General features: G+C 42.9%; 1 protein-coding gene across 1 annotated transcript in view; it reads right to left on the bottom strand.

The window, feature by feature from the left end:
• ADGRB3 (adhesion G protein-coupled receptor B3) overlaps positions 1-3,991 on the bottom strand; it is a gene marked incomplete at both ends in the record, with an annotated part of 793,681 nt that extends 789,690 nt beyond the window's left edge. The window contains one exon of the mRNA XM_082669119.1: positions 3,235-3,991. Within this exon, the coding sequence (XP_082525245.1) occupies positions 3,235-3,991 (757 nt within the window). The remainder of the gene's footprint in view (positions 1-3,234) is intronic.
• Between the last annotated feature and the right edge of the window lie 8,767 nt (positions 3,992-12,758).

Below are 12,758 nucleotides of genomic sequence, written 5' to 3'. Positions count from 1 at the left end.
CAACATTATTTTTAAAAGGCTTCACTTTGTTGATTTACTTGGTTTTCAAAACTTCACGTAAAAATTGGGAAATAACAACAAAGTTTCTATAATCACATGGCACCCTCAAATATGTCAAATACAATCTTAAATAGGAAGACACTGAAATACACTAAAATCTCACACTTTAATGAAGCATCATTCAGTAATTTACTTTTATAATGTATTCAAGATAAAATTTGTCATTGTTGGTGTTGTCACTTCAAACAGTGACAGTCATCTTATTATTTTCTGGCTATGAAATTCTTAAGTACATGAATGTATTATTAACAAATATCTTAGTAGAAATCCTATCAATATCCCATTGCTGGGAGCCCATAGTTTCCTCAAATACTAACTAAATATGATAATTCCAGTGGACACATATTCCAAAATATTCAGTATTTAGTATACCTTTGCCATCACTAACAGCATCACGTAAAAAAATTCTGAAGCTGCGTTTACTGAGTGTAAAGACCCTTCTGTCAACTTTATGCCACCTCTATGATATAATAAGCATCAAAATATGTCTACTCTAAGCTTCTGAGTCAGTACTTATTACAGTGAATAAAATGGGAGTCAAAAACCATGGAGAATAATTTTGTATATATTCCCCTGATGATTTACAGGATGGTTTATTTTTCATAGAAAATAGAAATCATAAAGTACTATAAAATATAAGTGGAATTTTTAAAACCCCATTTTAGAAGTTGGGATTACATGTTAACCAAATAAAGTAAAGACATTTTGTAATAAAATTAGATATGAGTAGCACAACTATATGTAATTATTACATATAGCCCTCAAGCCCTGTGAATATCATTACGTGGTAGTGTACTTGAAATAGTATTAAATAATTCTTTCATAAGATTTTACATATCGTTTATATCAACTATTTAAGATGTAATGTACTTTGCATAAATTTGACTAAATTACGCATCTGCAGATTTTCACAGTCCTTCCCTACAATGCAGCTTAGCCTAAAAGGTCTTCTTTGAATGAGGGAAAGAGTGCTATACACATATTTTATAAGACTTACTTATAAATGCATCAGCTACAATTATGTCATCAGGAATTACTTATCGTTACCTTTCTGACTCAGAACACCTAAACAATTCAAGAGCACAAATGTAGAATACAGAGACTATAGGCTGTGCAATTTTACTGATACAGCATATATTCTTCCCCATTACATAAACTTTTCCTTGTCAGTTCTATTAACGTGCTAACAATTTTAATACAATCTTTGAATGGTCTGTGGAGGTATTTCGTTCTCATTTCGCCAGCTAATTAGCCAAAAGAAATGTACGTTCTCCCCCATGATTTAAACATCTAATGTCTAAAATCACTCTTATTCTTCGTCGTATACTAAAACGAATGGCCATCTAGTCCAAATTCTATAAATTCCAGCATTGTCCTAACCCACATCTCATGATCATGACCAGCAAAATCTCTGAAAATCATGCTTAGTGTGCACACGACTTTGTTTTTTGTCACTTGTCACCATTCACAAAAAAGGGTTGTACACCTGGATTCTCTTTCCACTGTCATCTGCAGTCAATTTGATGATAAAATTTTAACTACTGAAGATACAGATTTTCTCAATTTTATTGGAACAGCAATAAAACAAACGAGCAAAAACTAGTTTCTGGTGTTAATTGTCTTATTAGCCAGCTTGTAACATCACGCTTTCCTGGCGTACTGTAGCTTCTCATTCTAGGGGACATTAATTGGTTTTAAATGGTGTTAAATACCATCCCTGCAGTTGCAAGTGCTTCTTTGGGATTTATACTGGAGAAAAGAACTCCTGTAATTTAAAACCACTTTGCTTTCTTCAGTCACAGCTGTTAGGGAGACACTGACCTGTAGAAATCTTAAAGGTTTTTCAGTGCCATTAGTCTGCATTTATTTTCTAAGGCTTCTTTGCCCCTTGTGCCATGGCTCTTCCGTAACTCCCATCCCCCAAAATGCTTTCAGAAGAAAAATCACCGCTTTTCGCTGGTTAAGCCCTTTTCTCTCTCTTTCCCCACCCCCTGCCCCTTACAAAACCTTGGCTACCCTTAAAGAAAATTCTCCAACAACGTGTCAATTTTATATTGGCCACAAAGACAACTTCTGTTGGGAGAGGGGAGGAAAGAGGGACTGGAGCTTGGCTGTGCCTTTCCACAGACAGGGATCTTTGTGGCGATCGGAAAACACTTCCTGCATAAAAATTCAACACACTCTCTGGGTGCAGGGCTGGGGAGCAGAAGCGACTATGTACCAGCAGTGCCCTCAAACGAATGGAACGCATGCCCTAACCTTCCAAACCGGAAAGTCATTTTCTCTCAAAATGTGTCAGCTTTTTTGCCTTATTAAACATAATCCACTGTCTCAGATCCCGGGGCAGCTCCCCCTCCAGCGTCTGGGTGAAAGCTGTAAATCACTCCTGTACTTTCTCTCCTTCCTCTGCATCTCTCCTTCCTGTTGCACTGTTTTTGCATCTAGCTCGGCTCTGAGGAGCTCCCGTTCCTCGTGGGTACCCGCGAACGGGATACCAGGTCTGGCAGGACCCGCCTGTGTTAATTCCGCCCCCTCCCCCTGCCACGTGACTTCACTGCCCGGAGACCCGAGTCTGAAGCCCCAGTGGGCTTCCCTGGACGAAAAACCCGGCACGTGGGCTCCTTCCCAGGCCTGGGGAGGAGGGGCACCCTCGCCCTCCTGTGTCGCCAAGTCATTTGGTCCACACAGACTTGCCACTGAGTTTGTGTCACCTTTCGGTCACGAAGCCCCAAGTTCCAACCTGGAAAGGGGTCACGGAAGGGAGGGTGGGCCGGAGGCGAAGGGAGAAGTCTACAGATCCATTCACAGGTGTGTGTGTGTGTGTGTGTGTGTGTGTGTGTCCGTCTCCCAGAGGGGCTGCAGCCTAATAAAGCGCCCCCCACCCATCCCTCCTCACCGACCTCCAGCGCAAACTGGCTCCACGTTTTAGCATCTCATTTCCCCTGAACATGCCACTCGCACCGGGCGTCAGGTTGCTGAGCGCTATCCCATCCTCCCCGCCCCATCTCTCAAATCTTGAAACGTAAAACTAGCTTTAGGAAGATCACAAGTCAAATCAATCCAAGGGTGACAGAGGAAAGGGGCAAGGGTTGGGCCGGTGTGTGACACAGCACGTTTTAACTCCATCCCCCGGCACCACTCCCCGCCCAGCTCCCCCTCTCGGCCGGCGCTTACCTTCTTTGGGCGGTCGCTTGGCCTCCCTGGTAAGATTGCAGACCTGGGTGGTCTGCAGCTCTTGGGTCAGGCAGCCCTCGGTCTGCTCATTCAGGGGTAACACCACGTTATTTAACAAAACCAGCGACTGGTCGTCGATTCCCCACTCTCCCAAGTGCTGAGGGCAGGTGCATTTTGTATACATGATCCCGCAGGTCTCTGTTCTCCCATTTTCTGATTTCAAGCAGCTCTCCAACCAAGTGCATAATACGTGGCAACCAAACTGGCTTGGGCTCACCTTGTTCAATACCAAAAACTCAAAAAAAGATTTCTGATCTTCTTCCCCTTTTTTCTGTAATCCTGGGAAATCGGTTGGAAAGACCCGACGTATTTGAATAAAATTTTTATCATACTGTAGAAAAACGAAAGCATTCTTGGATTCGCAGAGTTGCATTATAGAATGATTCTTTCTTAAAAGATCCTTGATTTTTTCATGGGAAAAATGATCAAACTGATAAGCCAAGAGGGAAAAGTTAGAGCAGCTAAGGTCCTTTTTGGAAAATTTCAGGTAAATGCTATATTTGGTTGGATCTGGATTTTCCAGCGTCCAAGTGCAGTTTGTAAAGTTTTTGGGAAACATTTCACTTACAGAATACGATCCATAAATGACTCCTTTCACCAAAGTTGAACACCAGAAGTCTTGGGCAGCATTAAATCCAAACATAACCAGGAGATAGGTGGAAAATATATAAATCAGCAGGTTACGAACAGCCTTCATCCTATGTCATTTGGCCTGTAAAGATGGCAATGAAAGAAAAATGCAAGTAGGAGTCTACGCGCATCGAAAAAAAGAAACTCCTTTCAATATCACAGCCAGCTGTTTTCAAGATTTCAGTAAAAAACCCTTTTTAAAAGAAGGGCAGGTAATTTTTATTTTATAACGCACGAAAATTATCTGTTGCTGTGTGAACAGCGCCCTCACGTGGTCATTCACAGTGGCCAAATTCCCTACATTCAATATAAGAATAATATTCAATAGATTATTAATAGGAATGCTCTTAATTTATCTACCAAGATTTCCTTCAAGTGCGTGGTGATTCTATTGAAAGAAGAGGAAATTTTTGTTTTTTTTAATGTAACAGCCTAAATGTTAATTTTTGAGATATTTTTAAGCAGCCTATACAAACCTTTTCTCCCCCCTTAGCCCTCTGCCTGCAGTAAACAACACCACACAAAATCTAATCTGATAATCGGAGAACAGCTATCGGCATATTATTTTTTTTCTTTTAAATGTGAAAAGCAATTATGATCCATGATAGCCTCAATTTTAAAAGCACAAATGATAATTTGTTGCAGCTGAAACATCATCACCCAAATCGTCTTCGCAGGGGCCACTGGGTGAACTGGTGGGAAATTCCTGTGCAAAAATACAGGTATTCGTGTGGATTAACAGAATTTGTAAACCATCATCCAAGAAAGGGCAGATACATAGGGAAGACCTGCTTTTGGACATTATCATTGAGAAGGCAGTCATTTCAATGTGACATGCCCTCTTGGGATATATAAAGTAGACCACTATATTAATATCTGTATCCAAAGGCGATGTCCGTGAAAAATCCCAGAACCACAGTAACTGAGTTGGTTTCAGCTTTATTTTTTTTTTAATAGGGCTATTTTATCTAGAGTTATCTACTGGTATTTAAGATTTACACATGGTACATAAAAGATATTAGCTTTGTCTTTCCTAGCCGATTTCAACTATTGAATTGTTCCCTCTCCAATAACAGCTTCAAAGCTCCTTTTTTTCTCTATTTTTTTAACCTGGCCTTGCATAATACAGTAATCCTTGGTTATATTTACCTCTGTAAGTTGTCATCCAAAAGTAACTTGAATATTTTTCAGCTGTAACCTTTAAGAAGTTATTTCTTAGAATAAATGACACTGCTTTTTTTTTTTTTTTTTTTTTTTTTGCTTAGCTTTTGAGCTAAGTGATGCCAAGTTAATTTTAAAAGTCTTTAGGCTGCAGTCTCTTCCACTGTTCTGTAAACAGAGACAGACACACAGACATATAGATAATTAAGAGTTTTCATGTCTTTGCCTGGGTCCTCTCTGAACCAAAGGATAGAAACCCTCTTCCTTCCCGTTGCATAACATACACCAACGCATGCACACAAAATCCAGTGACTTAAGTCCCTGAAGACAGATCTGCATTCCCCAGTTCATAATACAAATTCTAAGTTTTGATATAAGCAAAAACAACCCCAACTCTAAAATCTCCATATAGCAGCAGTTTAAAATAACATCAGAATTGCGGGGACTATCAAAACAGTGTTTTCCTAATTCAAACATACAGTTCAATGAATAATGTATTTTCTTCTTGAGAAAATGAAGCCAATGAGCATGTAAAGGTTAAAAAATAGGGAAAGTTATAGGAAATTCTGGAAGGAATTTTCCTTTTTTTTCTCTCTTTTTTTTTTTTTTTTTTTTGCTGTAGCACTTTGCAGGCAATGCAGGTCTGCGCAGTGTTCTTCAGGATAGAGTGTAGGCGTTGAGAGCCAATGTGACAATAAGTGTCTAAATTAGGAATTCCATCCATGAAAGGGGGCTTCATTTTATAATCGCCAACTCAAAAAGGGGTCTATTTCTTTTCCTAATGAAATCCGGTACTTTTTCTTCCATCTATTTGACGGTGCAAGTCTGCATTTCTGTGCTCATCAAGGATTAGAAAGAGTGAGGAAATGGCTCTGATTTCGCTTTCAAGCCGGCTCAAGAAAGCCCCCTCAACGTAATGCTCTTTATTTTAATCATTCAGCCTTGGTGTACGGAGTCTCCTTTAATTCTAACTAATCACAGATGAATCACTGAACTGTCGCTGCCACCACCCCCAGCCCTCGCCAGCCCCCGCCTGCAGGGCCACTTCAAACAACTGTATTTCTCCCTTTAAGAAAGAAAGACGAGGGTGCGGGTGTCTAAGGGCCCGGCCCCCGAGGTTTCAAGGATGTGCCATTTATTTATTTATTTGCTTGTTTCCTGCTGAGAGGCAAAGCGGCGTTTAGTTTAGCTCTCCTCAAAACTGATTCTCTGGATGACACTTTTCAGTCGAACATAGACGGCGCCATCACTCCACTGAATTTTTTTTTCCCCAATGAAAGACCCACGGCCTCCCCTTATCTTAACTTCCTTTTAACCTGAAATTTCTCCCCATCAAATTACCCCAATCACACACAACTGTCAGGTTTTGTAGGTCTCCCTGCCGATTCCTTCCAACCCAGCACATCTCTGGAAAACCAGACTTCCCCAACTTTTCAACTGCGGCGTTTAAGTAAATGCAGGCAGTCGGGTTTGCTCGCAGCCTCTCCATCCGCCAGCAACAGCCTGGCCTTTGCAGGTCTTCCCTCCGCAAACACCCGGCGGAAAGCTCCTCGGTGGCGCCCCCGGCAGAGGGAAGGTGACCCCCGGACCCCCGTCCTTACCTTCCACTCCGAAAGCTCAGGGAGGCTCTTGCTCTAAGACACCAGCACAGGCACGCGTCCCAGCAACAGTGACGGAGAGACTCCCCTTCGGTCCCAAGCACCGTTGCCCATTTTCCCCGGCTGAGCTTCAAAAATCAGGATTGATTTTTTTCTAACGCACTCATAAGAGAAGCAAAAGATGTGGGGCGGGGGGTAAGAATCAAAGAGTGGAAGGGTGGGAGAAAAAAGCCCCCAGGACCCTGGAGCCTAAGCCGTAGCCAAGTGAATCCAACCTCCAACCCAGGCGGGGGCGGGGGGAGCCCCCCGAAGACAGACACTAAGGAATCAAAAAAAAAAAAAAAAAAGCAAGTGGCTTAAGAGCGAGGATTTGCTTTTCCAAATCTACCCCCCAGTAAACCGGTCAGCCAAGAAGCCGAGAAAGCGCTGAGACGAGAAGCGGCGGCGGCTGCTAAGGCAGATTTGTTGGGGGCGGTGGGTTTATTACGGGAGTGTTCGTGGTCGCCTCGGAAGGCTGGAGCTCATGCTTTCTCCTCTTTCCGCTCTCCTCCCGCCTCCTCCTCCCCCCTCCCCCCCACCGCAGGTACTGATGGACTGACGGCGACTAAGGAGAGGGGAAAAAAATCCGCGACTGGTGATGTCGGAAAGCTGTTTGAACGCCGGGCGAGGAGGGAGGCGCGGGAGGGAGCGAGATAGTAAAGCTCTGTCTCGGGTGTGCGCGCGGCGCGCGGCGCTCGCTCTACCCGGGCGCGCGAGGGAGGGGGCGCGCGGCCCCGAGGCGCGCGCCGGGCCCCGCGTGCTCTTGGGCGCGCGCATGCAGCGCGGTGAGCCCGGCGGCCGCCTGGGGTCCGCGAGCGCAGCGCGGCCGCGGCGCCTCGCTGAGCTCCGCCTGGGCCCTGGCGGGGCGCGGAGGGAGCGGCGCGGGAGGGCAGCGGGAGGAGCTCCAGTCCGGGCCGCGGTGCGCCTGCACGTCACGGCTGCTCCGAGCCCAGCACGTCCCGGGAGCGGTGCTTTCTGCGCCTGGGAGGTCTGTGCCTCCTCAGTTCCCAGCGCCGCTGCCGACGGCGACCGGCCGTCAGAGAAACTCCCGGGGAGGCGAGGCCAGGGGGGTTGCGGAGGACGGGAAGGCGACTCCCGGGGCTGGGGAGTAAATGCCGCACTTGATCGTCTTTCTTTCTTTCTTTCAGCGTCGACCTGTCGCAGCGCTCATTTCCGCACCGGGATTCGGAGGGATGGATTGCCCGCCGCGGAGGGGGCAGGTCTCGGCCTTCGAACTACTTGCGTTCCCGGGTGGAACAATCCTAGTTTTTCTCAGCGAGGCTGCAATTAACGTCTTACTTGCTCTGGCTGATAGCGGCGACCGAGGTTGGGCGTGTGCGTTGCTTTCTGCATGGCAATGGGATCGTGGTTATGGGGTCTAAACTTTTGTTTTCCTAATGTTTCCGATTCCTTTTTCGAGTTTCCCTAGTAACAGTTTGGGGACGCAGATGGGAAGGAAGGAGGGAAAGGAGGAGGAGAAATGACCAGATTCTCGATTTATCAGGGAAAGGGGGATAAATTTCCACCTCTCCCCACCTCGATTTTCTTGCTTTCTGGACAGTTGGCTGACAGGTATTTGATGAATTAGATTACAGTACGTGCTGCAAAAGGTCATTCTCCTACCGATTATGCCTCTACTTGTAAACGCAGTTGGTGGTTTGCAAAAAAGGTGCTAAAATAGTGCGTTGAAGTGGTGGGAAGAGACCACACTAGGTAATTCATATAAAGTGTGGAGTCTTCCTATGGGCGAGTTGCTTGAGCGACAGGTGAAGTTGAATAAAACAAATTCCCACCATTTTCTCTCCGTACTTTTTCTGCATTTTTTCTTCCTCTTGTTGTTCCTCACGCCTGGGGCGATTGGATAGCCAAGAACATCATTTTAAAAGAGGATTGTAGTGCATCAGGGAGGTGCGCTACAGTGATCTTCTATTCACAGGAGTTGTTTGAAATATTAAAATTGGCCCTTTACTGCTCAATACATATTAATAGGGTGACCCTCTTTAAGTCTTTTTCTTCTGGGACAGGTGTTCAGAATAACACTCTGTAAGGGAAACAGTTAAGCATTCCCCATCTAGCAGGCTTTAACCATGTTCCAGGAGAATTCACTGCTGAGAGAGCCGCCTGGGTGGCGTTTTGGTTTTGTGTCGTTTTTGGTTCATTACAGTATTTTTTATTCATTTAAGAGAATGCGAAAGGAAAATAAGCTTTATGTCCAGGGCGTAATCCAAAACATTGTGTCTTCAGCAAACACTTAAAAAAAAAACACACAAACAACATTCAGCGACAGAAAGAAGAAACACATTTCATTTATTTCAACTTCCACAGAGATTGTGATTATGATATTTGCAAGACATTTTGGTCAATTCTGTTATTTTTGCCAGAAGCAAAAATAAAGAGACTAATGACATGCAAAAAAAATGGAGAAAAGGAGAATGGTTTGCATGCTTTGTACATAAAAAAGAACCAGTGTGGGGTTTAGAAATACTTCTACTTTGCATCTAGGGGTTTCTCACATTATCTTTGAACACTGATTTAGATGTTTCTTTAAAAATCTTGTGTGTCTCATGACAGTGACATAAGAATAACAGCCAAAAGGGACAATTTAAAAAGCCTTAATCCTGCAGGGATAGGAGCACACACTCTCAGAGTCATTTATATTCAAGAGGAATGCAGGATTGGGTTAGGGAGAAAGCCACCCTTAATAAAGCACTTCACCCTTCACACTGTTTCCTATAACCTTCATAAATTGCGGGCTATGGAGCCGGCCTGATGATGATCTGGCTGAGGTATATTTATAACAGATGATTTGTGGGTGATAAATATGCAGGGCAAGACACGGGCTCCAGTACCCCCAGGCTGGTCTGTCTTGCTCAGGGAGTCAGAATCGAGAATCACAAAAAGACCCTTACATGGAGAATCCAGTCTCGGGCCCCTGGCGACAGCATGCTCCTGAGGCACAACGACGGAGAACCACCCTGCTCCGTGTCTGCACAGTGTTCCACGTGAAAGCACTGCTGGCACATTTACCCTCCCCCCCAAAAGGAACACAACAGTTGACATGCTGTAGGCTCTCTGTGTCCTTTCCTCCCTTTTGAGATTGGTCTATTTCATGCTTTTATGCATCTTAAATTCACCATTTCAAATTATTATCATCAGCTTTCCTTGGCCTCTTTCACAAGTCCATGTATGTGTCTGTACATAAACATGTGCACACACATATTTTACATATACACGTGATACATACACGTGTGCACATATGCACACATACGTAAGTGTACATACACACATAAATATATAATACGCACATATGTGTTTCAGTTGTTACACATGTATTTGGGAGGATGGTTTCCCTGCATTGCTGTATATTTCTCTTTGGTAATTTACTCTAACCCCTACACTGCCAGATTAATTGTATAAACTAATTTTCATTTAAGTGTCCTTTCCCGACTTTCAAAAAGACTACTGGGAAACCAGTGTTCACAGCAAAATATAGTATTGTATTTTAAATTGGCCCAGGTTTGTAAAGTTAAAATCTTTCAAATTTCTTTCTCCTATTATTGATGGTTTTACTAAGATTACTACAGAAAAAATGAGATTTCTGTGTAATTTATCGCTTGCCTTTTCTTCTATTGCCTTTTTTTTCTTGCTAAGGCTGATCCTTCTGCATTTGAAAATCACCCCGTCTTCTATAATCATTGCTTAAAATTCAGTATAACCTGCACAATTTTCAGGCTCAAAAAATGTGTTTTGAATATGTTTACTCAATTTTAGAAAGTGTTTTCTCTCTCCTCACCCCTTTCTCTCCTAGTCTTTCTGGTATTACTATATTACCACGTTCTAAATTTTATAACTTTTCTTCAGTAAGGCTTTAAGAGGGACAAATAAGTTTGTAGAGTATTCCTTGTTCAATATGCTCTAATTTTTCAATACTTAATGTTTCCAGTATACACCAAAAAGGACTTTTGGAAACTACTAATTCCTTTTAAACAATTAATGTAATGAAGTTATAGTAGTTTCCAAAAGCCTTTTTTGGTATAAAGTAGATAACTAACGAGAACCTACTTTATAGCACAGGGAATTCTACTCAGTGCTCTGTGGTGACCTAAATGGGAAGGAAATATAAAAAAAAAAGGGGATAGGGCTTCCCTGGTGGCGCAGTGGTTGGGAGTCCGCCTGCCGATGCAGGGAACACGGGTTCGTGCCCCTGTCCGGGAAGATCCCACGTGCCGCGGAGCGGCTGGGCCCGTGAGCCATGGCCGCTGAGCCTGCGCGTCCGGAGCCTGTGCTCCGCAACGGGAGAGGCCACAGCAGTGAGAGGCCCACGTACTACCAAAAAAAAAAAAAAAAAAAAAAGGGGATATATGTATACGTGTAACTGAAGTTTGCTGTACAGCAGAAACTAGCACAACATTGTAAAACAACTCTACTTCAATAAAAAATAAATTGAAAAAAGAATTAATGTAATAACTTCAGAGATATGAACCTTAACTACCTTATTATTTACTATAATCAACTAATGCTTATATATGTTCTGTTAATAGGATGATCAAAATATTACATGATTAAATTGTTATGAGTACTTCCCTTATACTTAAGATAAGCATATTTACTATGAACCTAAACAACTTCTGTTTTTCCTCCTCTTTCTTCTTCTCCCCTTCTGTCTCTAAAAACAAGTTGGCTGTTTTCACTTAGACATCTCAGAATAGAAAGTACATGACAAAAGTACTAAAAAGTAGAAGGATAGCGTAAAGGACTATGTGACATGGTCATTATCCTGGTTGGTTAGTCCAACTTGCCCCAAGCCAGACACAGCCAGAGTTACTTCTAGTTGGAAGAGCCCAACTACATCATGTTTCTATTTTTGTCTTTGTGTCCCTCTACAGTGACACATGTATGGAATTTAAACTGGTAAAAAGTTTTAGCCATCAATTCCCAAGAATTCATCTGAATCTCAGGAAATGCCATGGGTAGGTAACACATAATGTCACATTTGTGTGTTGTCAAAGCATCTTGGGAAATGACTTTAAAAGCTCAAAATATATGTTTTCAGTTAAATGTGAATTCACCCCCAAATCCTTCCCTTGTCAGCTACTTTGTTTGTCTACTTTTTTTTTGTATAAAGTTATTATGCCACTATATTTTATCCCCAGAATTTCAAATGAACTAAAAATCAAGATTCTTCATTTTTATCCCTGAACCTGACACTGTTTTTACACCTGGTCATGGATGAGATGCTGTGGACTCTCTGGGCTTCAGCTTCTTCCCAGGAAAGACTTTGAGGAAATAATTTCTAAGGTTTTTCCTGATATCTTCTAACTAAAAGAAGGTATCTCACAAGAAGTGGCAGCAATGAGAGAAAAATGCAACAAAGTTATAGACTAGGAAGAATCACAGTTGTTCCATTCAAGCACTGGAAACTCCTCTATCATAATTTTTAAAACTTCCATAGTTTTACCAGCTTTGGCCTTTCTTCCTTGCTAATTAGTCACCTGCTAATGTAAAGACAGCCCTTTACCTTCTTATTCTTCCCTCACTGTGATCATTTCTCTCCTAAGATTGAGTTCCCACACTACCAGTAATGACGACAAGAACCAAAGCTGTGAGGACCAGCATGTCTGTTGACTTTCATCAGCACCAGAGATTGAGGTCTATTAATTACCCATTATTTCTGAGCTCTTGTACCTTTCCAGCCCAGTTCCTTACCAATCCTGAACCACCTATTCCTGCTTCTGCCAAATTCTCCCTCGTTGCCTTCTAAGAACTCCTTGCTGTTTGATGCCAACACATCTTTTGCAGGACAGTAACCTCTGTACCCTCTGTTGACTGAAAACTGCTCTTTCACGACAAAATGACATCTCCTATTTGCGTGCCTCTTCTACACCCTGATTAACTAGGGTCTGTGGGGAGACGGGGTCATTTTCCTTGCTGTCCATTGCTGGTTTCAGATCTTCACTCCTCATCTGCCTTTTACACCTCTTTCCCCTTCAACAGCTTTGCCTCTTCCTCCTTGCTATAGCATTTCCTGACTTGCAA

Source organism: Grampus griseus, assembly GCF_964374135.1.
Source record: "Grampus griseus genome assembly, chromosome: 13".
In the NCBI taxonomy this organism is placed as follows: Eukaryota; Metazoa; Chordata; class Mammalia; order Artiodactyla; family Delphinidae; genus Grampus; species Grampus griseus.
This window is presented reverse-complemented; position numbering and strand designations above follow the sequence as displayed.